The sequence below is a fragment of the Anastrepha ludens genome, chromosome 5 (genome assembly GCF_028408465.1).
Source record: "Anastrepha ludens isolate Willacy chromosome 5, idAnaLude1.1, whole genome shotgun sequence".
In the NCBI taxonomy this organism is placed as follows: domain Eukaryota; kingdom Metazoa; phylum Arthropoda; class Insecta; order Diptera; family Tephritidae; genus Anastrepha; species Anastrepha ludens.
The window spans coordinates 110907572-110935194 of NC_071501.1; the positions used below are offsets into that span (position 1 = coordinate 110907572).

General features: G+C 37.0%; 1 protein-coding gene across 1 annotated transcript; it reads right to left on the reverse strand.

Moving 5' to 3' along the window:
• Nucleotides 1-22247: 22247 nt before the first annotated feature.
• LOC128862986 (leukocyte receptor cluster member 8 homolog) lies at nt 22248-27609 on the reverse strand. Its single transcript, XM_054101850.1, has 6 exons — nt 27379-27609; nt 25887-27282; nt 25146-25827; nt 24881-25082; nt 24617-24824; nt 22248-24539 (listed from the first exon to the last, which is right to left on the reverse strand). The coding sequence occupies exons 2-6, from the start codon at nt 27125-27127 to the stop codon at nt 24383-24385; spliced, it is 2490 nt and encodes an 829-aa protein (XP_053957825.1). The 5' UTR covers nt 27128-27282; nt 27379-27609; the 3' UTR covers nt 22248-24382.
• Between the last annotated feature and the right edge of the window lie 14 nt (nt 27610-27623).

Sequence of the window (27623 nt, forward strand, 5' to 3'; positions counted from 1 at the left end):
CGGATGGCGCAAGGTCTGGACTATACGGCGGGTGGGGTAGGACATCCCATTTGAGCGTTTCTAAGTATGTTTTGACCACTTGTGCAACATGTGGCCGAGCATTGTCATGTTGCAAAATAACTTTGTCGTGTCTATCGGCGTATTGCGGCCGTTTTTCTCGCAGTGCTCGGCTCAAACGCATCAATTGTCGTCGGTAGACATCCCCCGTAATCGTTTCATTCGGTTTCAGTAGCTCATAATACACAACACCCAGCTGGTCCCACCAGATACACAGCATAACCTTCAGGCCATGAATATTCTGCGCCGACGTCGATGTTGAAGCATGGCCAGGGTATCCATACGTTGCCCGACGTTTTGGATTGTCGTAATGGACCCACTGTTCATCGCCAGTCACAATTCGATGCAAAAAACCCTTTCTTTTGTGCCGTTGAAGCAGTTGTTCGCATGCCATAAAACGGCGTTCAACGTCTCTTGGCTTCAATTCATACGGCACCCAATGGCCTACCTTTCGGATCATTCCCATGGCTTTTAAACGTTTGGAAATGGTTGATTGATCAACTCCCAAAGTTTTTGCAACCTCTTCTTGCGTTTGAGCCGGATCTTGATCGAGCAATTCCTCCAATTCGGTATCCATGAACTTTGGCGGCGCACTCTCGCGTTCTTCGTCTTCCAAGCCAAAATCACCACTTTTAAAGCGTGCAAACCACTTCTGGCACGTTCGCTCAGATAGAGCATGCTCACCATAAACTTCCACCAAGATACGATGACTTTCGGCTGCTTTTTTCTTCATATTAAAATAATGAAGAAGAATTCCCCGCAAAAACACATTATTTGGCACGAAATTCGACATTTTCAAGTGTGGTAAAAATATTGTTGTTTACGCTTCAAATAAAAAACTTATACTGACGTTTGTGCCTTACGACAGTAGCTCTCCAATGAATGTTTGGAAATGTGGATCGATGGAATAATAATCAAGTTACGCCATCTGTTGTAAAACCGAAACGAACTTATTCATAGTCCTATTAGTACCTTAAAAATATTAAGTTACCTATATATGTATATACACAAACTATTTTTTTTTTGCTTAAAAGTGCTCTAGTTAGTGTCTTAAAATGTTAAACTACTAACGGGTTTTTCAATAAGGGCGGGTAGATGTTGAAATGGAATAAAATGGTGTTTGCTGTGTGGCACGTAGCGCAGTCCTGCTGGAACCACATGTCGTCTAGGTCCATATGGTTCAATATGGGCCATAAGAAATTGGAAGGGCCAGCACGTCTACCGAAAAATGGGCGCAATGCGCAACGTTTGCGTTAATGAACACTCATTTTGATAATAAAGTTTTATCATTTGAACGTGCTGTTCAATCGTATAACTTGCATAAACAATTGAATAATAAACAAAAGATTTGACAGATGTCATCAAAACAAAATGGCTGCCACAGGGCGCCAAAATCGACCCGCGCCAATTGAAAAACCCTTTACTATAAATATATAAAAAAAAATTGTTTTTGCTTAAAATGTTAAAATAAACAAATATTTTTTTTGTTTGCCTAAAATAGGCCCTAGTACCTTAAAAATGTTACGCTAAATATCATATATAAAAAAACATTTTTTTTTTGTTTAAAATGTTACTACTGTAAGTATAAACAAGTATTTTTTTTTTTGGCTAAAAGGTGCCCTAGTTAGTGTTTTTAAATGTTAAGATATACAAAAAATAAAAAAATACAATATTTTTTGGCTAAAAGATGCCCTTAAAATGTTACGCTACTACTACAAATATAAAAAAAACAAATTTTTGCCTAAAAAAGGACCTAGTGCCTTAATTATATTACGCTACTACTATAAATATAAATTTTTTTTGCTTAAAAGGTGCCCTAGTTAGTGTCTTCAAATGTTAAGCTATAAAAAAATAAAAACAAATTTTGGTTTTTGCCTAAAAGGAGCCTTAGTATCCTAAAATGTTAAGCTACTACTATAAATATATAAAAAATATTTTTTTTTTTTTGCTTAAGAAATATGGTGGAAAAAGTGTCTTAATACGCGTTTTGGTCGAATTATCATTTAAGTCAAATTAACTCGTAACTCAAGCAAATTATATAATTTTTTTACAAACAATTTTCGAACAATTTGGTTTTTTTTTATTATTTTTAACTAATTAAACAAAGCGTATTAAATTTCCGCCATTTTCCTTTCTATTTGGAAAAAAATAATTCATACAGAGTGTGACCTCCACAGCAGCAGATCTTTAACATGAAATAAATGGGCGTGCTTGGTTTTTCCGATGATTCAGTGGCCTAACCCCGCTAAGAAAAATGCATTAAATTTTTGAGCATTACTATTGAATTACCGCAAAATTAAAACTAAGATACAGTACAAACCTGCAAATCACAGTTGCAACAACTAAACCAAAAAAAACAAAATTAGTTTCCAAATATTTTTCAGACTTTCACGAATCTTTATAATCTGATCAGCTTACTAACAACTTTCAAAGAAATGGAAAATGAAAAGTACAACACCGTGCAGTGGATGCACTTCGACCAAAAAAAAAAATAATGCCGACATTTATGAGGTACAAGTCTATAAAATCCAATGGTAACGTGAGTTACTCATACGCCAGCCAGCCAAGCATCTTTTTAGTTAATGACCTCACAACTACTGTTGCTGCATATAACCTTACTAACTATATGCCATTTCTTGCCTTCTTTGAGGCTGCTGTGTGAAAGTACATGTTGTTTTCTTTGTTTTTGTTCCTTGTTTTGTGAGTGCGAGTTGAGTGCAAGTGCAAAATTCTTTTCGCTTGCCTGCATTTGAGCGCACTAAAAGCGAAATAAAAAAAGTTCGTAAGGCATACTTTTATGCGCACTTTATTTACGAGTTTTTTTTTTATTTTTTGTAACACGTGTTTCTTTTGTTGTAAAATTTTCTTGAATTTTCGTTATGCTCACAACCGAATGTAGGCTGCGCGCAAATTGTTGAATGAAATTTCGTGTGCTTGAAATAATTTTAATTTTTTCTTTGTTACATTCTTCTCGTTTTGTTTTCGTATGTTGTGGCCTTTCTTTTTGTGAAAATGCCAAATTAGCACATTAAAATGCCAAAGAACGCAATTTGCAACTGTTGTTGCAAGTATATAATTTTATGTATGTGGAATAAAAAAATATATAAATTAGAAATTGTAGCTTTCATCGCCAAAATGGCGCCACTTTGTAATTAGATTAAAATTCTCATTTCGTGAATTCTTCATTCAAAAGTCTCATTTCATACTTTCTTGTACAGTATTTTTAAGCAAGAAAATACATTGAAAACAATTTCGAAAAGATTTTTCTATTTCTATTTGTATACAGACGATAATGTACTTTGTAGATCTAGAAAGCGAATGAAGTTAAACTAAATGAATGAACGTAAACTATGTTTTCATAAAGGTCTTTGAAAATGGACTTCTGAAATTTATTAAGATATACCGGAATTTTGCTGTTGCTAATTATTTATAAATATGGCTGGCGTTGAGTAGGGAGTAGAAAGAGAGTTCCGGCTAAGAGAATCCGTCTCATCAGAACAGTTTACAAGAACTCCGAACTGACAATGTTTCACAGCGGCAACATCAGCGGCCACCCATCCAACACCATCGCAAGTGTAAGGCAACGTTATCCCCTGTCGCCCCTTCTCTTAGCCATCGTCCACGACGACGTTATGAACCAATTGACCCTTCCCAAAAGATGTTTCATATGAATTTTGCCGATGATATTTGCCTGCTCTCTCACAAACTCACTGACATGCAAGCGAAGGCGGACAGAGTAGTCACGCTCTCATGCACTGTCAGACTGAAGGTCAACATCGACAAGACGAAGGCTATAAGCAAAACTTATAATGGTGGACGGGTGACCGGTTGAATTTATCGGAAGCTTCTGCTATCTCGGCTGGAATATCACGGCAGCCGGCGGAGTAGATGAAGATGTCAACTGCAGACTAAACAAAGGAAGGGCGGTGTTCGGGGTTTGGGCGCAAATGAGCGAGAAGTTAAAAAATCGCGCTTTGATGCGGATTATTGCGAGACGCTGGTCCACCGTAGTGAACGACAGCACTTGGTGACGAAGTCTCTCTCCCACAACAAATTCAACATTGAATTTGCACTCCCTAACATGGCAGCTATAGGTCGGAAGTTTTTCCTGCCGCAAGGTCATAATTTTTTCCTGCCTTGCCCGTCCATCGCATCTCTCGAATGGCAGTGACGCCAGCCTTTACTCTCTCGAGGACATCAACCAACCAGGCGCACTAAACTTCGAATATTCAGCTCAGGTGTGAAGTCTGTGTGGTTGGACAGAAGTGAAACATGGCTGGTCTCCAACACCATCACACAGACGCTACAATCTTTCGTCAACAAATGCCTCCACATCATCTGTAGAATATTCTGGCCGAACACCATCAGCAACGACGCGCTGCGGGGATAATCGAATGATGAGCCCATCCTATAGCAAAGCAAACTCATAAAGTGGTATTGGATAGGTCAGATGCTTAGAAAACTACCAGAGAGCATCACGAAAATTAAACTAGACAGGAACTCGCAAGGTAGCAGAGGTCCCGGTTGGTCAAACATTTCATGGAAGTCGATGTTTTGCGAGCTAACAGTTGCCATTTGCTATAAGTCGGCGCGAAAACTACAGCCCAGAATCATGTACGATGGAAGAGTCTTGTCGTGGCCCCATGCACCCCAGCGGAGTGAATAAGAATATAAAAAAAATTGTTTATGAGTGCATGCCAAATTACCAATGGAAGGTTTTTGGGAAAGGGGCATGGAATACAGAGCTGGATTGTAATGATTCCTTCTTGAATGAAATTACTCTCAATTACAAATTACAAAGAACTGTAATTAGGAACAGATTTCTTCAATTTTCAGTATCAGCTTCCACAGCAAAGAAATTGACTACTTTTTCAATTCCTTAGTTGCAATACAAAAAATTTTTTTTTTCAATTCGATTATAAGGAGTTGTAGTTGGAAATAATTATGCGCTATTAAGGGGGGAGCCTGCTTAGAGGCTTAAAAAAATCGTTTTTTTTTTGTACATAAATGTTTTCCCAAACTATCCAAGAATGTGTCCTCAAAATGTCAGAAGCAAATTCAGAATATTTTCTGAGTTACAGAAGAAATTGTGAGCAAGCATCAAGCAGGTATACGAGCGGCCGGATTTTTTTTTTTGTTTAATTAGCGGGAAATTGTTGAATTTCTCACTTTTTGTTTAATTTTCTTGGTTTAACTAGAAGCTATACTATATCTACTAAAATACAATTTTTTTTGGGTTTTCGGGTTTCAGATGAAAACTTTCCCGCCGCACGACACACGCACACTCGAGGCGCCTCGGAAAAATGCTTGTACCAGGCATAATATGACATATATTTTAATGAATGATGACATATATTTTAATATAACAATAAAACCTGAAAGTTTCGTTTCAATGGAATATTTCTTTCCTTCACAAAAAAATCCACGAAAAAATCGATTTTTTGAAGCCCTCCTAAATACTATGAAAAGAATTGAGAATGTAACCATTTTTGTGGAAAACATATTTTTTGCTTCCAATTCGATTTATTTTATTTTTTTCCCTTTAAAACTAATAAATTACAATTTGAATTAACACTGTAACACACACTGTAACACACACAATGTAACACAATTTTGAATTGACACTTAACGGTCGCTTCTATGGGGGCAAAGGGCGTCAAAGAACTCCCACCAATTTGTTAAATTTTTCGCAAGATGTTTAATTTATCGTCAAGTGCCCCAACTTCTACTTTCTGCGTGCACTGACCGCATCCAAGTTACGATAGGACTACCTCTCCTCCAAGTACCTTGTGGATTCCATTCAAAGGCTATTCGAGCCAAGGATGATAGATGTACAAGGTTTGATCACTAATCTTGTAAAAAGAAAATTGTAAGGGAGATTTCGTCTGCCACGTCACAGGGGACTAGGCTTCCGAATTTCGCATGATGATTTCATATGATTTTACACACTCGTCTAGTCAGTCGTTGTTCAGACGGCAATGTAGTGGCATTGTGTTGATTTTTTTGTATTTCACCAACACAATCTCAGTTTTTTGTAAACATATCCCCTGTTACGTCAGCCCATCGGGTGATTCTGTCAAATTCGTTCAGAGTCGGAGATAACGGTCTGTTGTTGAGCACATCTTCTAAATTGTTTTCACTTTGCATTGGAGCAATGGCGGCTTTCGCGTTTCTTGAGGCATGCCCACTCCAGTGCCATTTTCGGCCAAGTTATTTCAAAGTATGAATTAAATATTTTTTCACTGATGAATTGAAATCGCTTTCGTCAATGCAATCGAATGTCATGCAATCAACGGAGGCGAAGGCTTGGTTAAGACAAAAATCGGTTCTTTTTATGACTTTGGCGACAAAATTTCTTTGGAGACAAAAAAATATTAGATTTCTCTATCTGCTTCTAATTTCAGTATATTATGTAAGTACGTAAATATATTTAAGAGCCAAGTATGCGTTTTTTATACACTGGAAGAGAGGTCAATCTGTAACTTGCTGATTTTTTCTTTAAAAACTGTATAAAATTGAAGGAATTGCCGCCACTAGAAAAATCATTTAGAAAAACTAATCAATGGTGTACTCCTCCTCCGCGCCATTCGCTGGCATGGTAAATGCTCCACTACGCAAACTTCTCTTCGTAAACCACTTCAAAATGCTGACTCAAGGTGGTATAAAACTGTAGGTCCCTCCATTTGTGGAATAACATCAAATAGGACTCAAAGCGCAAATTATTTAAATATATATCTTGATTCATAAGTGGTTATAAAATCTGAGAAGCAAAAGTTAGGTAGTGCATACCTTAAGACAACATTTTCTGATCGGCTCGATTCTGGCAGTAAGTCAGGCATATGAGCACCAGAAGAAGGACGCGGATTCAAAGAATACTCATAATCTCGGTACTAAAGTGGTGTATGTAGCAATGTGGGTAGGTAGTTGAAATGGTTGAGGTACAACTCTGGGACTCCCCTAGTAGCACCAAAGCGCTTTTTTTGATACCATTAGGAGACCTCCAATGGACATATATCTACAGCCAACCAGAGCTGTTGATGTAACAGAGAATATTTATGGAATTTAAGCTGGAGTACTTGCCAGGCTGTCGAAGAAAGGCGTACCCAGTGACCTTAATCGGATGGCTGCCAAGCCCGGGAATGGACAACAGTCTCCTCTTCTTAAAGATCCCCATATCTTCTGCAAAGGATATAAAATGGTAAACCCAGCTTTTCTACGTGTGCCGATGACCGGTAAGCACAGCTTCAAGGTCGGAAATTGAATGACGTGGAGTTCCCAGTACTTTTTGAGTGCTCCATATTTCTACTGGGGCCACAGGATTTGCGAAACAGCACATAAAGAAATGGTTTCCTGAGAATTTAGTTGTACAATTCCGCTTTAACAACAGTCAGAGGGATGTCGATGACCAGCTGGAAGATCTATGAGATCATGTGGATTTGTGAATAGCTACAAATTTGGGCAATACGAGGGGTGCCTTTTATATTTCGGGATTTGGCAACCCTGGTGTTGCAATCTGGAAACTGACAGCTGTATCGCAAAGTTTGACATTTTTTGGCTTTTACGTACTCAGAACGTTTTGAAATACCAGCGCTATTTGTGTTGTTTACAGTAACTTAAAAGGTTCATCTCGGTCCCAAATGGAATTAAATCGTGAACATTTTCGTGCGATTATTTCTTACAACTTTCGACGTGGATTAACTCAGGAACATTGCATGGATGAACTTAATTCATTTTTTGGCGATGAAGCTCCATCAAGGACCAGTGTTTATCGATGGTATGGTGAATTCAATCGTGGCCGTAGTTCACTCCAAGACGAATTTCGTGAAGGTCGTCCAAAATCAGTTGTTGTTCCGAAAACCATTGATGCTGTGCGCGAACTCATATTGCAAGATCGTCATGTGACATATCGTGAGATTGAGACTATCTTAGGCATTAGTGGGAGCAGCATACATTCAACATTGCATAAACATTTGACTGTCAAAAAAATTTGTTCGCGTTGGATCCCACACAATTTGTCAATCGCTCAAAAAATTCGAAACACATCTATCACATCGTGACAGGTGATGAATCATGGATTTACGCGTATGAGCCCGAAAGTAAACAGCAGTCGACTGTATGGGTGTTTCAAGATGAGCCAAATCCAACAAAAGTTGTTCGCGCACGAAGCACTTCCAAGCAAATAGTCGCCTGTTTTTTCGGAAAAAATGGACATGTCGCAACCCTACCACTAGAACAATGCAGAACAGTAAATTCTGAGTGGTATACAATCATTTGTTTGCCAGTTGTCTTCCAAGAAATTAGGAAAACCAATCGCCAAAGACGGATCACCGAATGACTTCTTTTTATTCCCGTACGTAAAAAACAAACTGAGAGGTCAACGTTTTTCGATACCTGAAGAAGCGGTTGCAGCATTCAGAATGCATGTTTTGGAGGTACCTCATTCAGAGTGGCAAAAGTGCTTCGACAATTGGTTCAAACGCATGCAAAAGTGTATAGACCTTCATGGAGAATATTTTGAAAAAAAATAAAGTGTTTTTCGATGATTAAAATTTGTTTTTGTTCTCTAATCCCGACATATAAAAGGCACCCCTCGTAAAAATCGATCAATTGCCGTTGAAAAGATGGATTGATAATTAAACGTCGTGTAACGTCGTTCTATAACTATGATATGCCTTTTAGAGTGTGTGGTAACTTGAAATTTTTTTTTTTATTAACAATTTTTAATCATTTTTTAGAAACGTTGTCCAATTGATACTAATAAGCAATTTTCATTTGATAATTAAACTACTTTTAAGGGGACAGATACCTGTACAATTTCGAACAAAAATTTTCGTTTTATAAAATGTTAATATAATCCTTTTAGAATATGGCAAACAATTTTGAGATATAAATTAAAGTATTTCTTATATTATAGATCGTCAACCGTGACGTCTCTCTTATTTGCGTTCAAGCGCTGCGAGAGGTATAGTTACGTTGCCGACTTTAGACGCGTTTTTTTCAAAACTATATTTTTCGAATTGGCGTATACGATAACTCGAAAAGTTATTGACCGATCGCCCTGAAATTTTGCACATATCTCTTTTATGACATTACTTTCTATATGAATTTACAGGTTTTTGAAAATGTTCCGAAAAAATAATTTTTTCGATGCAAAAATGGTAGGAAAATTCGTCCCAAAATTCATTTTTTTAAGCATTTTATTCCGCGAATTTTTTTTTTCATTTTTCTTTTAATTCATATAGAAATTACGGCATTGATAAACAAAAAAATGTTTTGTTTTTGTATTCAGGTCACTGGCGCCGATGCTACAATGCCCGCCGACTGAGAAGACCCGCTGTGACCTTCCTGGAAGAATTGAGTGTACATCCGCCCCATTTTAAATGATGAAAAAAAAAATTGTTATATTATTTTGATGTATAAATAAATTGTATGCCAATTTTGAAAAAAATATATTGACTTCTTCATTTTAAATAATTTTAACGAAAATCAGGCAAAATATGGCCGTTGACAGGTATCTGTCTCCTTAAGAAGCATTTGAGAACATAATCGCTAATGGCTCTCCATAAGGCCTTTCTAATGCCCACTACCAAAAACGTAAATCTGAAATCTTGAAATTTCGCAGACTTGACTTTCAATTTAACCAAACTTGTCGAAGGAGTCTGCTCTTCAACATGAAAAAAGAGAAAATACTTTTGCTTGAGGATTTGCTTATCCTAAAGTACAATTTTTATACCAATCTTACACTCCTGAACATTTTCTGAACCGATTCCAACCTTGTAATTCTCGTTGCCAATTAATTGGCTTATTATTGTTAAATAAACAGACAACCACTTTTGGCCTTTCATTTCTTGTCGACATCCTTTCGGATAAAATTGACCGCTAATTTGCCATGTAGAAACCTACGCCGTTTCAATACATTTCGTATAGGCTTTATAAAATGCTTTACAATGATAATACACCACTTAATAAAGCTTCGTCTGAGTTGAATTCAGTGTCCTGCGACCCATATAAGTTCAGGCTTATTCTGTTTTTCAACAGATTTAAGGATCTTCCTACATTCTTGAACAATCTTTGAGGTTTGCTTTGCGTTCTCCAGAGCCTTTAGTGCAGCCTGATTGTCACTAAATACTCAATTGTTCATTCTGCTACTTTCAGAATGGCAAAAATTTCTCTACGGAAAACAGTTGCCATTCCTCTCATAGGGTAATGATACTTATTACTATCGAACCTATTTCACTTATTTCATTCTTGGACTCATTCGTAAAGAAAATATCCATCAAACATCTTTTTATGTGCTCTGGATTAGTCCATTGCTCACATAATTGACATAAAATTTCCTCCCAAATGAAACTATGGGTGCAAGGTCGTCCTTGGATACTACTCAGATAGCATTTTAAAGATATCTCTGTATCCCGAAGTTCCGTCTTCGTTCCACAAACCATATTTATGGAGCCTATACATTGCTTTTATTGCTTCCTGTTTTATCTTAAGATCCAGGAGAGCAAATCAAACATAGCATTTCGGGCATGGCCGGAGATTGTACTCATGGCACCCGCAAACATACACTTCTTTGCAGCCTGTATAATTCCCGAAGTGTGGACTTAATATAGTTTGGGAAAAAAAATCCATTATTTTTGCGTAAAATTTTTGCGCAAAGGGTAAAACGGGTTTATGGTCGATCTTTATTAGCTCCTAGGCGATGATACGACTACTAACATGCCGGTCAACTTCGATTATTTCTGTGATTTTATCGACGTTTTCGACATTTTCTTTAACATCAAAAACGACTGAACGGAATCAACGAACCCGAAATTGCATGTAGTTAGCCGTTACTGCAATTACACCATTCGCATTTTCAGCGGCCTGGCTTGCATTTTCGCCTTTAGCATAGAGAAACTGTAAAATATACCAAATTGTCTCTTGTTTGACTTCCACTATTGACACCCAATAACTCACAACTCAATGGAATGAACAAAAATCAGCAAACGATTTTTTTAGTGTGAAATTTCACCTTGACAGCGGGCATAGACTTTAAATTGTTTCATCGATACTTCACGAGATGTCGATCACTACAGCCATCTACCAAGAAAATAATGGATTTCTTTTTCCCCAAACTAATATTATTAGAATTTACCTTTAAGCGCATTGAACCTAAAAAAAAATTATATTTTGTAGTTTTTCCTAAAGTCCGTAGCATTTAACTCTAGACATAAATAAAGAAAACTCAGTGCACTTGGCTCAATTGAAAATGGAGTTGGTTGGCGAAATACAAATTTTTCTTATGATAAAATCCATGACATTTTTCACACTTTACTTCCAACACCGATTAACTATAATCACTTTAGCATAAAACTTCACATGAGAAGCGCACCGTGAAGCAAGCTGGATATTAGCTAGCTTTAAAATAAAAACGCAAAGGAATTTATCACTGAAATGTAGAGCCACTTTATGTAAAAACAAAAAAATCCTGCTAATATTGAAACGGTGATTCCAAAAAAATTGTTTCGAATGAATATTTCAATGCAATTCAAACAATTCGAAAAAGCCTCAATTAGGTGTTACGTTGAAATTCACATGAACGTTAAAAAATAAATTAGCTTAATGATTTACACAAAAAACTATTTGAACTGAGTCCAACAAGTAAAGTCACACATCGCTTGTTGATGCTTCAAAAATAACAGCGTATTTGTTATGTATTTCAATAGCAGTCAATTTAAGTAGGCACTCAGTAAGTATGTGCATATGTACAAATAAATAAAGTGATTTTTTATATATAATACATCCCACGCGCCAATCTCCATTAAATTAATGTATTTACATGCTTTTGTGTGTATGTCAACATTTACATTGCCGCATTTAAATTCTACTTATTTGGTTAGTCATCAAATTGTATTGCCCGAATTTCAACACAATTAATTAGGTAAGCAGTTTAACAGCTTATCAAAAAATAATTGACTTCCAAATTTCTCATCATATTTATTTGTGCACGGCACGGCGTATACGTTACGGCTGATTGTCGCAGGTAGTCACATAAATGTTACTCATACGCACACGCGCACCACACGTCTCCACATTACTCTAATTGTATTTTACAAATATTCTTTTTTTCGAACCATTTGTTTTATGGCCATTTTTGGTATTTGTGCACATTAAATACTTTAAAGCCACGTGCGTAATTTAAATTAGCGACCTAAATAAATGCGCGATTCACTGATTAAATGGCAGAAAAATATGCACATTTTCGTAATATTAAATTAACAACTTTCGGTGGTTAAGTTTTCAAAATGCACAATGCAATTATCATTTTTTTCGTTACTTATGTAATTTTTTTATTGTTGCACCTACAGTGACACGATTTTTACATTAAGCGCGCTCGAAAGGGATTTACAAAATAATATTCCAATGCACTTCAATTATAATTAAACACGCACACACGCGAGTGCATAAAAAACAACACTCAAAAACAAAAATAAACAAAACCTATTTAATTAACACAGCCAGGATCGGTTGCTCTATTTTTGCAGTTGTTATTGTTCTTTAATTTAACACAAACACATATACATATATGCACACATACACATGTATGTACTCTTGTTTTGTTATGTTCTCACTCTTTTACTATTTGCTCTCCCTTCTTCGTTGAATATTTATGTGATTGTTACCTTCAATTCACTTTCACTTTGAATTCAAATTCAAATTCTTTGCCACTTTTCCGTTTTTACTTACTATTTCTGCGATCCTGCAAATTCAAACGCCGCGCGTTAACTGAGCCGTTGCTCTTGTGGCAGCTTCCTTAAATACCGGATTCATACAGGTGCGCGCCGAGGATGCTGCCGACGTTGATGCTGCTGCTGTTGCTGCTGCTGCCACTTGTGCCATCTCATTGCTGCGCTCCACCCATCTCAACTGCCCCGTTAGTTGATTGGTATTTGCCAGCATTCCTCAGTTGCTTGTTGAGAAGCTTTAGCAAGGACATGCACTCTGTACCAATTTGGTGAAGGACTCATTATTGGAAGGCCATGCAAAGCTTTTGTGGGGACATTGGAAGTCTGTGCTTAGACCAAACTTAATAAGGTGGCGCAAGAGCTATTGAAGCAGAGAGCTTTTTGAGCTTTTGAAGTGAAGTGTTTTTCAAAGCAAAACGCTCTTATAAGGGGTGCTTTTTGTGATAATTGCTTGTTTTCTTCCTTTCTGAGAATAAAGCGCACGGAAAAATGTTTTTGTTGCACAATAGTTGTGTTTTTTTTTTCAAAATATTCTCGACGAAGATCAGAAAATGTTTGCATGTATTTTCATTTCTCCACTCTCATTGTAGTGTCGCTATAATAGCAGATCTGACGACATAAGCAGCTTATCAATGCATCGAAAAAATCATATTCTTCTTCTTCTTAATCGGCGTATCTATGCTGGATGTTCGCGATTACATACAAACGTCATTGTGATCTTAGTCGTACGGTTGTCAGGTCATATTATTAATGATTTCATTATATTTTTGTCTGTTTTTCGCTACTGCTGTTAGTTCGCCGATTGTTTTGAGGCCTGTCCACTCTTTGATGTTGTCTAGCCAAGTCATTTTCTTCCTACCAATTCCTCTTTGTCCTTCAATTTTTCCTTGCATCAGCAGTTTTAAAATATCATACTTGTCACCTCTTGTTATGTGTCCGAAATAAGCGACTTTCCTCCTTTTTATGTCCGTAAGCATGCTCCTAGCGGTTTGCATTCTATTTAGCACTACGTCATTTGATATTTTGTCATTCCAGCTTATTTTCAACATTTTTCTGTAACACCACATTTCGAAAGATTCTAGTCGGTGTATGCTTACGGTTTTCAGTGTCCAGGCCTCGCATCCATATAAGAGTGTTGACCATACATAACATTTTAAAAATCTTGTCTTTAACCCGTTTGGTATGTCCCGGCGTGTCAGTATCTTTTTGGTCTTCATGAAGGCTGTTCTAGCCATTTCTATTCTCCCTCTTATCTCCTGATCATGGTCCCATTGGTCAATCAGCCATACACCCAAATACCTGAAACGTTTTACTCTTTCTATTGTTTTGCCACCTATGGTTAGTCTCGCATAGGAATAGTCTCTGCTGCTTTTATTTACAATAATAAATTTGGTTTTGTCAATATTTATGTTTAGCCCGAAGTCTTTGCTGTGTTTTTCAACTTTGTTTACAATAGTTTGGAGATCCTGCAAATTGTTTGTTACCAATGTTGTATCGTCTGCGTAGCGAATGTTATTTATATATATGCCATTAACTTTAATACCTAATTCTGCGTCATTTATTGCTTCTTCAAATATTTTTTCTGCGTACACATTAAATAATAGTGGCGATAGAATGCAACCTTGTCTCACTCCTCTGTAGATTTTTGTCTCTCTTGTGGTGCTGTCTCCGAATCTGATTTCTGCAGTCTGATTCCAATATAAGTATTGTATACATTTGACGTCATATTTGTTTATGTCCAAATCTTTCATTATTTCAAATAGCTTGTTATGTTGTATTTTGTCAAAGGCTTTTTCGTAGTCTATAAAACACATGCATATATCTTGATTGGCGTCCTGTGATTTTTGTGTGAGCATTTGAAGACTAAATATTGCTTCTCTGGTCCCAAACCCTTTCTTAAAGCCAAATTGTGTTGTTCCTATAGCGGTCTCGCATTTCTGATAAATTCTGTTGTGAATGATTTTAAGAAAAATTTTTAGCGTATGGCTCATTAGACTTATTAGCCGATAGTCCTTGCATTGTTTTAGATTGGTCTTTTTTGGTATCGCAATAAACGTGGATTTTAACCATGAGCTTGGATAATTAGCAGTTTCATATATGTGGTTAAAAACTTTCATTCGGGTTGGCATTCCACTGTCATTTATAAGTTTGAGAACATCAGCTGAGATTTCGTCACAGCCTGTTGCTTTTTTTGGTTTTGACAATTTTATCGCATATTTTATTTCAGACATAGTTATTTTAAGTAGTGGATCGTCTGTTGAGTCGTTTGTGCTGATATTTACATTTCTTGAGTCGTCTTTGAATAATTCATGGACATATTGTACCCAAATATTGCATTTTTCGTTTTCGTCTGTTATAACTTTGTCGTTTGTATCGTATAATGTATTAGTTGCATTGTATCTTCTCAGGTTGCATATTTCCTTTAGTTTTCTGTGTAAATTAAAACTATCATGTAACTTTTCCAATCGCTCTATATCCTCACATTGTTTGCCCATCCATTGGTTTCTTGCGTCTCTTATTTTGTCTCTGATTTCCTTGTTTCTACGTTTATATTCGTCAATGTTTATGTTCCGATATTTCCTTCTCTCATTCATCAAGTGCAGAATTTCATCATTCATCCATTTTTCTTTTTCTACATTAATTTTTGTTCCTAGTGTATTAGTTGTCAGTATTCTTATCTTGTCAGCAGTATTATTCCACCATTTAATCGGATTTTCACCAGTATTGCAGCTTGTCAATAATTTATTTAGCTTGTTTTGGAAGTCATTTCTAATGTCGTCGTTTTCCAGTTTTTGTATATCGATATGGGATTTTTTCTGTTTTGTTTTCCGTGATGTTAATCGAGATCGTATCGTTGCCAGCAATAAGTTGTGATCAGAAGGAACGTCTGCGCCTGGTAGTGTTTTTGCCCTTATCATAGATGATTTAAATCTTTTGTTAATCAAGATGTAGTCAATTTGATTACGTATTATATTTCTCATTCCGTCTTGTGGTGATTTCCATGTGTACAGTCGTCTCTCTGGTAATTTATAATACGTGTTACCAATTATGAATTACTCTTCTTGACAAAATTGCACTAGTCTATTTCCTCTTTCATTTCTGTCTCCTAGACCGAATTTTCCAGTCACATTTGCTGTTTCTTTTTTTCCTACTTTTGCATTGAAGTCGCCCATGATTATATTTATGTCATGTTTCTTAGTCATCATTACAATTTTTTTAAGGTCATTATAAAAACTTTCAATCTCGTCATCAGTACAGTCAACATTGGGAGCATATACTTGGATAATATTTAAATCAACTGGATTTGTTTTCAATTTTAGGATCGCCATCTTATCAGAGTATGGAATAAATTCGCTAACTTTCCCACAATGCTTTTTCGCGATCATATTCCTACTCCTCTTCTATGTCTTGAAGAATCATTTCCTGAGTAGTAAAAGTGTACGTCTTTTTTTATGCAGCCGTTTGATTGCCACCATGTTTCGCTTATACCAAGAAAGTCAAGTTTCAGTCTGTTAAATTCACTGATTGTGTTGTCTAATTTACCTGATTCGTATAAACTTCGTACGTTCCATGTCGCAATATTTAAGTTCCTTAAGTGTTTTCTAATATTTTTACTCCTATTATTTGTGTGTTGCGCCATGCGAATTATTCTTGATTTCGGGGAATAAAAATAATTGGTGCAGGCATTAGGATCTTGGAGGGAATTCCGATGTATGGACTTTAAAACTGTTTATCCATATGTACTCAAAAATAATAGTAAAGGGTGACCAATTTAGAGATATCGGATTTTAAATTTAAATAAAACAACGAAAATTCAAATTGATTGGGAAATCTTTATTATTTTTGTGTAGAACCATTCATGACATTTATTTTTTAAAGATAATACCTTTTAAATGTTGGCAGCAACTGCGCCGTAATTCGGCCATCCGTAAACACCAATTTTGAATGAATCGCGGGCGGACTTCGGGCGATATATCGTGAATGATATTAGTAATGTGGCCCTCCAATGCCTCAATCGCAGCTGGTTTATCCACAAAGCATTTAGACTTTATATACCCCCACAAATTAAAGAGCAAAGGGATGGAACCGAGATTTCTGGAACCAAATGTGATGGAGATCCGGCTTCAAAAAGTCGTTTATCATGGCGCGATAGCGTTCGCCATTCACTGTTACATTGGCGCCAGTCACGCCTTTGAAGAGATATAGGCCGATGATTCCTCCAGCCCATAGGCCGCACCAAACAGTTGTTTTCACTAACCAACTCTTCTTAATCCATGTTGTAGCAGCATAAACATTCCCCATACGTAAATACGGGGAATGCTGCTGGAGTGACAGTCCTTAGTCGGATATAAATCCGGGTCGTTTCGGTAACGTAGAACCGACTGTCGTGGAAACGATTCTTTGCCATGTTTGTCCCCACTTCAAAGACGATTTTCTTAAGAACATCCTTAGTGCTTGAAGGCCTTGCGTTAATTTTTATAATAAAGAAACTGCGATTCGGGTTGGAAGGCAGCTAGTTGAAAGGAAGATAACTATGCGCCAGGCCTTCCTTACCTTATGAGCAAGTGCGGAAATTTTCTGAAATTACTTGTTTGTGAAGAAGAAGAATAGGCGAAAACAATGGAAACCCCAATCTTAAGAATTTATATACATACACACACACTTTCTAGCCACGGCGTCCTACGCATAAAAACGTAAGAAACTGCATTTGGAGGCTTTCACAATTTAAAACACGGCAGTTCGTTTTCATTAGTTTGATTAGGTTAAAGCTCACAAATCACTATACTACCAGGCTATTCACTGAATTTGCAGAAACACGTATTTTCCTAATATACTTTTGTTTGTTTTGTATTGCGAAGCGAGCTGACGTCAGACTTGTCAAAATCGCGGAAAATAAAGTAACTGTTTTTTTATTGGCGCCACCTTAGATAATGTATTCGCCTTGGTGCTGAACCAACAAACCCGTTTTTTCCTACATTAGAATGCCGCGACAAAAGATAGTAGAAAAGAAAAAGGAAAGAATGAACTTCGTTCAACAATCGGCATACAGTTGGAGCTACAAGCATACGACAATGGTGCGAATGGAATGACTTTTCGGCATTACATTTTGTGCTGACATCCCAGTGCACGCGGCGAAAGAAAAAAACGAAACGAAAAAGCTAACCTACTGATATCACCTTTAATAAATGCGCCTTGACCGCTATCGTCATAAGTCATAACCCAAACCTCATCGTTCACAGCCTATTTGACCGCGATCACACATGGCAGTTTTTATTGAAGCAACTGAAGGATGATGGATTACCAGATTTGGCCTTCAGCTATTGTAAAAAACGAAATTGAGCAATTAACTTCGACTATCTCGTCACCTGGTACTCGGCAGCAGAATTCTGCCCGCTCATTTCATACGTATTCACACACTCGTCCAATCAGTCAATTTTCCAAAGGCACCGAAGCAACATGAGCGAGTGTGTGACCTTTTTCGTACGTCACTAACACAATCTCAGATCTTTCATAAACAAACCGCTGCGATGGCTCCGGCTGCGTCATCCAATCAGTTTGATATTGGCCATAACTTCCGAATAACTTATGGAGGAAGGAAGGACGAGGAAAGGAGAGGGGCGCCCAGGGGAATCGTGTTCAGGTAACTCGTTCTGTGTTTTCATTCTTCTCAATGTTGCTGTTGGCTGTAGACTAAAATCTAAAGCAATGTGTGCACGATGCGGACGACACCAAAACAGAGTTCGGAAAGTTGAAGCAACAAAAATGTATCATGTGTTTTTGTTGTTGTAGCAGCAATACTAAACCGTGCCAGTGTTATGAAGATGAGCATTCATCTAACGGTAGGCCCAGGAAACTTGCAGTTGCAACAGGTTGGGCCCAGAGGGAAAGGGGGTGTTAGGTGAGTAGATTTGATGAGGCATGAGAAAAGGTGGTTAGTATCGTGCGGAGGGCCTGGACATATATTGGGTATGTCAGGGTCGATTCTGGAGAAGTAGAAGTTTAACCTGCTACAGTATCAAGAACGTAGTTGTGCCAAGCTTATGTAAAAAAAAAAAATGTTAACTATACAATAAGAACAGGTAGTGAGTTACAACGGCCAATGAAAACTTTAAACGCCGTTTTTCTCAAAACGACTTTTCTGAACACGGTGGCCTCGATTTCTCGAAGACTTATGAACGAATTTAATTTTTTTTTTTTAATTTTTGTACATGTATTGGCTACAGTCGTACATAGCCGTTTTTAAAAATTCCAAAAATTAATATTTTCTCAAGCCTTTCGAAAACAAAAAAATCATGTGCAGCATCGTGCACGTGGTAGAAGTGAAACTTCTGTGTGTGAATGAGTGTGAATAAGAGAGAGAGAAAGGGCGAGAGAGGAGGAGAAGGAGACAGGGATAATTTCAAAAGAAATACAACAGAACAAAATTTGTGTAACCAAAATTCGATTTTATTAACTATATATGCATTATGCTATCATCTGTTGGTGGTTCAATTGGTAATACTGATATAATTGGTTTGTGATAGCTGAAATATGAAATATATGTATGTGATTCAATATTTTCTAGATAACGTGTGAAAATTGCATCTAGTGTAGTTCCGGATTTTGTTGTTGATTCTTTAGGGTTATTGTTTATCTGCAAACCGAATGTTTCTCGAAGAAATTGAATCAACGGCAAAGAATCATGGGATCCGAAATTTTGAAATCTCCCCCGAGAATCAATGGAATTTTGTCTTCGCCTCTTCCAAGTGCATTTGCACTTGCGTGGCTGTAAACCAGTAGTGAGCGGTGAATGAAATATATTATGTCATCAAGATTTTGGTTCGGTGAGATATAGATGGCGGCTATGACAATAGTTTTTCCATTCAGCGTTTGACATTCTGCAATGCAAACATCGCCAACTGGTGTGACTGTTGATGAATATGACTGAGACTGCCTTGCAGTCATTTCCATGTTTGGTGTGATGATATTTACGCTATCATCTTGATTGTGGTAGATTGCCACACCGCCAGCTCTAACATTTAGTCGAATTTATTTGATGACGCAATTGAAATTTGGTTGCACCATTTTCTCAAAAACAAAAAACAAAAATATAAAAAAACCGCCACGTACAAGGGTAGCCATTGCTGTAGCAGTGTCTGACAGGGCAAAGATACTGCTACAACAACAACAACAACAACAACGATAGCCATTGCCGTTTCCACGGCAGTCGGCTCTACGTTACCGAAACGACCCTGATTTATATCCGGCCAAGGATTGCCACTCCAGCAGCATTCCCCGTATGTAAGTATGGGGAATGTTTATGCTGCTACAACCACAACGATAACCATTGATGTATAGATTACGAATTTTTTTGGTTTTTTGCTTTCAGGTGATTTTTCACCGCTGTATCGTGGCCGAGAGGGTGCATCAGTCATTGACGACATTGCGTTAATATTAATAACAATTGTAATTTTTAATATTTTTTTATAAATAAATAATAAATAAAAATTAAATAAATTATAGTTTGTCCGTTCCTCAAAAAATCATCCCCACTTAAAAAAAAAATCCTGAAAATCATTTCATTTTCACGCGTTCACAGTGGTGTTCCCACTTAAAAATGTAATGATTAATGAATGGAGCAAAATTACCAAAGAGAGTACTTCTAAATTGATCCATTCCATACCACATCAACTTGCGAAGATCTTCAAGCGGAAAGGTTTTCCCACAAGTTACTAACACCTTATTTTTTTTTTTTTTTTTTGTTTTTTTTTTAATATGAATACTTTAACCGTATATTACAATGTACGAACACTTTTTCTGCTTCGTTGAAGTGAAACTTTTTGTTGCTTTCATTTCTTTGCATATATGTAGATACTTTTTCCGGCAAGTGTATACAGTGCACTCGCGGTAACTCGAATAGCCGCTAAGTCGAACGACGTGCTAACTCGAACACATTTTTCCCCCTATTGACTTCTTTGTAACTCGAACAATAAAAAAGCGCTATAACTCGAACAAAAAAACAAATTTATTTGTAAACACATTATTTTCAAACATGTACATTTTGTACATAGATACATATGTAATAGTATATGTATATAAATTATATGTATACTAGTGTATTGTCCATATGAATATTTCCGCGTTAATATCCCGTTAGTTTTCTGGGAACAACATCTTGCATTGACCAAATTGCTTTAAATTTGTCATTTGTAGTGTATCAGTGCACGTGAGTAATGGATCGTAAAAGGTTGAAGTGTTTAACATTAAAAGAGAGGGCTGAAGTCCTTAACAAAATTAAACGTGGACGTAGTGTTACTTCTCTAGCGAGGGAATATGGGGTAGCCAAGTCCACCATAAGTCTTATAAAAAAGAAAGATAAGGCAATTTATGGCTTGCACTAACGCTACCGGCAACCATAAGCTTAAACTTCTCGTTATTGACAAAGCAAGAAATCCTCGTGTTTTCAAAAATTTTAACTGTCCGGTGGAGTACAAAAATTCCAAATCAGCCTGGATGACTTCGGCGATTTTCAAAGACTGGTTTCATAATTCGTTCGTGCCGCAGGTAAAATCCAGATTCATTAAAACAATTTTTTTAACCAAGTTAAATGACTTTAATATTTAGGTAAGAAAATATTTGAAAGATGGGGGACTACCTGAGAAGGCTCTTCTTCTAATTGATAATGCCCCATCACATCCCAACGAAATCGAATTAAAGTCCGAGGATGGTTTAATTTTAACTATGTTTATGCCGCCGAATGTGACACCATTGATCCAGCCAATGGACCAAAATGTAATTCGTATAACGAAACTATACTACAGAAATTTTCTACTGGCTTCCATTTTCAACAATCGATCGAAAAATCGATATCGATGACTGTTTTTTTAACATAGCACACTCAATTGATAAGTCGAACAAATTCGATAAATCGAACAGCGCCTGTTTTAATTAGTTCGAGTTATCGCGAGTGCACTGTATTGCCAAATTAGTTAATAACAAAGAAGTAGAAGCATAAAATACTGAAGATACTTTCAATATTTTCGATTTGTTTCGGAAACTGCAGCAACGGTGACTGGAGGCTGGAGAACTACATACCTCTATACTATTGACGGATTCCTTTTAATATACGACTTCAAACAAACTTTATAAATTTTGTAAAATGTATTTACTTACTTTCTCCAATCTTATCCCAATTTTTATGAAATTTAGAACTTGGACTCAATTCGTGTTTATTTTTACTTTGCGACCAGCTCTTTTTCTCACTTTCAAATTCTTACAAGTAATAATTTATCCAGTAAAAACTTGCAACTTCCCCTCAAAATGAAATGTCATTTTGCTCTCTCACTCTCCCCCACTTTGCAAGTTGGTTATTGTTAGAAATTAATTGCTTCATAAACATACCTATTATCGCATACCGAAGAGGAATGCCTCTACAGAATTATCATGATTTTTTTCAAATGTGTAATTGCAAATGAAACACAAAAGTTAAAGAATTTTTCGGCTGCTTTATTGAACGTTCACGTAGACGCGCATACATCGCGTGTGGAGCAAACGAATGTAACGGAAGCATTCTCTGTTCTTTAGCCGGCTGCTTTCAAACGCCAAAAAACAATCAGAAATCAGTAACAAGTATTATATAGTTTATGTATAAATACTTAAAACTAAAGCCTATAAAAATTTCTTATATACTTAAATATAATTAATTAAAATTAATAGAATAATTGATTAGTACGACGAGCTTAGATTAAAAATGTGGCAATATGAGGGTCATTATCGGGTATCGGGTATCGAGCACCTGCATGCTTGCGCAAAAATATATAATATAATATACATTTTTTGTAGTTCTCTAAACGGTGCGCGGCTTTGTAAGTGGCTTTTTAGTGATGATCAGCTGGATTTAACGAAGTAGTGTTCGTGCTGCTACGCTGTTGTTGCTGTAGCAGCATAATCATTCCCCATACATATTATATATGGGGAATGCTGATGAAGTGACAGCCCTTGGCCGGATATAAATCCGGGTCGTTCCGGTAACGTAGAACCGACTGTCGTGCGTACTGCTACGTAGTATAGTTTGCTTATCGATGATGTTGAGTACTTTCCTTGTCGTACAGCCAAGCTTCTACAGCAGTCATTGTTTTAAGTGTATTGGCTGAAGTTGTGGATAACAGGGTCTTTAACCAGCACGCCTTCAACTTATTTTTATCATCTTTCAATGCGCACCATTTTCGCCGCTAGTTGATTTTTGTTAACGCTCATAAAATTTCACCGATTTCAGTAGAAGAGACAAAAACATTAGAAAAATTAACATTCAAAAATATCTTGCAACAGTTTACAAAAAATTCGTTGATTAATACAAAAACATTTAGTATATAGTTTTTAGGCGAAATAAACTTTGAGGCCTACTTTAAAATCTTGCTTTTGTACTACATATTTTCTGAGGAAACACGAATATTCTTAAAGCGCCCGTATTATAGGCATCATCACAGCATCAGCACAACAACTGTGCTGACGGACTTCAAAGATTGAACATCTAGCTAACTATCCAAGAAGATATATATGTATAAATAACAGGCTATCAGTAATACACAGAATCAAGAAATAATATTTAACTAAGCCTCGTTTCAATGATATAACTAAAAAATAATAGTTTTCAGATTAAAATAAAAATTCTTTAAATGAAACCTTTCAAGGAATAGGTTTTGGAGTTGGAACAAATCACACAAGTTGAATATATTCATTTCTAGAGCGGTGCACAGCAACACAACATAGTATCAAAGTCTATATACCGTTGTAGCAGTGGTTATATCTTTATATTAGATTCTGCTCTATTGGTCATTTTTATAATTTTTTTGTCGCCTTAGCAACATTTTGTTTAGCACTTTGTTCGCTGTAAGTTTTCGCCGCTACGCCAATAAGTGTGCTTCTGATCTGTTCCATGACCTTGTCAGCTTTGACATTTAATTTTAACCAAGTCCTGTTTTGCGCTGCGATCTTTGTCGTATGAACCGATTTCTTTTAACGCATATTTTCAACTTTTTGTATCCGTTATATTTTAGCGCAAATACGTAAAATTGTTCTTACCCGAATTGTTAAATTATTTGCACTTAATTCACAGCATTTGCGATTTAGTCCAAACAACTTCCTTTAAGTATCTTTAGAAAGTTAAAAAAAAATCCCTTAATATTTTACACAATTTATCCACCCCATAACTTCCGTTGATTAAGTTAATCACTGCTTATTTAAAATGTTTTTGAGTGTTCATAACGCGTAAAAGATATGAAACACCTAAAGGCTCAAATATTTACTTATGGCTGATGAAGTGAACCCAAAGAGGTGTTTTTGCACTTTAAACGCTGACTTTTTTTGCTAGTTTTTAAGTTATTGTTGTACGTTCAGATTGATGGCTTTATCGCAGAGAGCGTATGTTTGGCGGCGTCGCACTATATCGTGTTGAGATTGTTGGTCAAATGTACTGCCCGGAGTGATCCGTTCGCGCACTTACAAACTTAAACATATAATTATGGAATTTGTCAACACACAAACATGCCCTCTACGCACAAGCAGTCACACTTTTTACGGATATCTTTCACATCCTATTTTAGGATTTTACAGCTTTTCAATTAAATAGTGATCGTTGCCGCTACTTTGCAATCAATCTGGTCACCCTTGGCACCAATCATTGGCAGGCTGAAGGCAGTTAACCACTCTTTACACTTCTCTTGGTTTTCAAAAGCCAGTAGATTTGTAACGTATTCAATGCTAATTGCAGGTCGATAACTGAAATAAATATTAAGTTGTCAAAATTAAGTCAATTAAATTCGATATTATTTAATTTTTCCTAAATGTGTACGTACGCTTTGATGATAGTGCGTAATGCGTTCTTGCGCTCTCTTTCGATAAACCAATCAATCAAATGTCCCGCCATCAGTGGTGCCGCCTTATAGAGTTGGAATAACTTACAGTAATTACCCTGTGCCCATGCTGAACGGAAAGCGAGCGCATACGCAATAGCTGGATCTTCACGTTGGGCTTGTTTGATTGACCGCAAAACAGTCGTTGTGTCTAATGATGCATAATTATTAAGAATGTTTCGTACTAAATTTACTTGTTAATCTTACCCAAGGTATTCTTTGTGAAGATATAGTAAAGTATACGATATGCTGTAAATTCCAGGGTGTTTGCACTCGCCCCAACTTCCGTGTAAAGCATCTTTAGTTGTGTCTGACATTGATTGAACTCTTCATGATCTCCCTTTTCCATAGCAATGCGAGCGTGCGTTTCATATACCTCTATGGTAAATTTATCCCGAATACCTTGGACCTATGGAATTAAAAAAAATATATCAAAACGAATTAGCCATGTTACTTTCAGCGGCACTCTTACCGTCAAGTCCTGACGTATAGACTTGAGCTGATCACAAGCATAATGGTAATCCTGGTTGTCCCTCCACTTTTGTTTAACATTTTGTAACGAATGCGTTAACACCTCAATGGGCCGCACTTCCGATGGCAATGGCGCTTTGGTCAAGCGGAGGAAAGACTTTTCCAAATCCCTACATGTGCCTACAATATGCAAATCGAACAAATCTAACCCTGTATCAAAAACGCCCGTAGTTTCCACATCTACATACAAACGCCCGCCCGAACTACTACCGAATTTTTTTTGTTTCGATGGCTTCGCATGCCCAAAAGGAGAACTTGCTACTGCGACGACCGATTTTTTAGTTGATGATCCCTGCGAAAAACGTGCTGCACGTTGTTGCAAACGTGCTGTATCGTCATCTACCGCACCGCCAATTGAAGATGAATAAAAGGGTGCTTTAGATTTTGAATTTGTGGAACCGTTAACGCTCTTCACGTGTTTGCCTTTCTTAGAACTATTAACCTTTTGTTGTTTCTTACCGGACGAGTTAAATGGTATAAAATTTTCCGGCGACCGATTTTCCGACGAATCCGAACTAGAATTACGACGTATCTTGCGACGCGGACTCAATGACGGGCTACGCGACCGCGAGTGCGAGCGTGATCGTGTGCTGCGTTTATGGTATTTATTTGATTGTGGTGAACTGAAAATAAGGTTGAATGATTAATGTACGGAAAAAGTAAATAGGTCGATTGGGCTTACCGCGAGCGGCTTCTAGAGTCTTTAGATGCCTTTTGGGTGTTTCCGAACGAATTTCGTTGACCTAACCGCGCGTTCAAACTACGCGACAAACCCTTAATATTATTTTGTGGCGTATTTTGGTGGTTAATTTGATTTTGTTGCTGCTTGTATTTCTGCGCGCCGTTATTTTGTTGTTGAGATTGATGCTGTTTTTGTTGCTGATTATATAACTGCATTTGTATATTGTTTCGCTCGCTATGTACACTCGGTATAGGCTCATTGTCCCAATCGCGAGTCCAAAGTTCATTGCGATTGGCAGCTGCCATAATCTTTCCTTTCAGACAAATGTCAATTTGATCCTTATCCAAATCAGTAGCACATTTAGCATAACAACGCGCCACATAATTATTCAATGACTCTGGCCAAGCATCATTTGGATTATTAAACATATTGGTTTTTTTAGGTGACTCTACAGAAGTTGTTTGATTTGTAACGCTATTAACCATCTGCTTTTGCTTGTTCTGCGTGTCTGCTACACCTACACCGTTCAAACTACCAAATGGTACAATCGGTGGTGGTGGTTTGGATAAATCGGCAGTTATCGGAGGAACAATCGTAGGTGGAGGCAAGGATGTGTTAATAAAACTACCATTTAATTGTTGGCTTGTATTTAAATTTTCAAAGTGCGCATCAAAAGCAGCCTGCTGCTGTTGTTGTAGTGGGCTCTGTTTCTTATTACGCTTACGTTTCTTTTTACCACTATTGTTTGCATTATTCGTACCCATGCCATTAATTCCGTTGCTATTTACATTATTTTGAAAAATGGGTGTATTTATGGCAGAAGATGAATTTTGTAGTGGATTTGGAGCATTTGCTAAACGCTTCTGCTGGTTTAAGTTAAACCTTATGCCTCCAAAACCTTTTTGATTACCTTGCATTTGATTGTTGTTACCACCAGGTGACATTGGTGGAGGTGGTGGTGGTCCGGATGGTAATGGTGGCAGATTTTTATCAGTTGGTGGTATAACAGAGTTGCTAAATCCGGGTGGAGCATTGTTTTGATGCTGTTGTTGTTGTAAGCCATAACGCATATAGTATTGATAGTATTGGCTATACTGCTGTTGGTACTGTTGATTGGCATACCAAGGATTGGAGTACCATTGTTGAGCGGCGGAGGAGGAGGCGGCACTAGGGCCATTATGTTGTTGCTGCTGCATTTCTTGCAGTTGTGGTATGAGGGGCGCAGCTAAGGCGTCAGACATATTTCGGACGCAAAAATAAGGGTATTCTTTCAGAGGGTCCGCAATGCAGGAACTCTCACAATTGCCCCTGTCGTTAAAGAATCCCCTCCTTAAGCTCTCTATGTTTTACAAAACTTACCTTTCGTAGAAAAACCGGATCAGAATATTATTTTTATCTGAAATTTATGAAAATGACAACCATATATTTCACCCATACAAAAAGCACACATATGCAAGTAAAAAATTTCTAATGTCCGCCATTTTGTGCATACCCGAATGTAGGCGCGACCAAGTAAGGCTTTTTTGTCAAATGACTTCTAGCACCAAACCTAGACTCTTCCACGGAAAAAATATAACAATCTAAATTGTCCTTATATATTTAAAACAATTTTCTGCTTAAAGATATATTATACATATTAATAAACTATTTTTCACTTGATAACCAAAATCAGTTGCCTTTATTCTCAAAAGAATGACGAAACGTTGTCACTGAACTGTAATTATGAGCCGAAGTTCC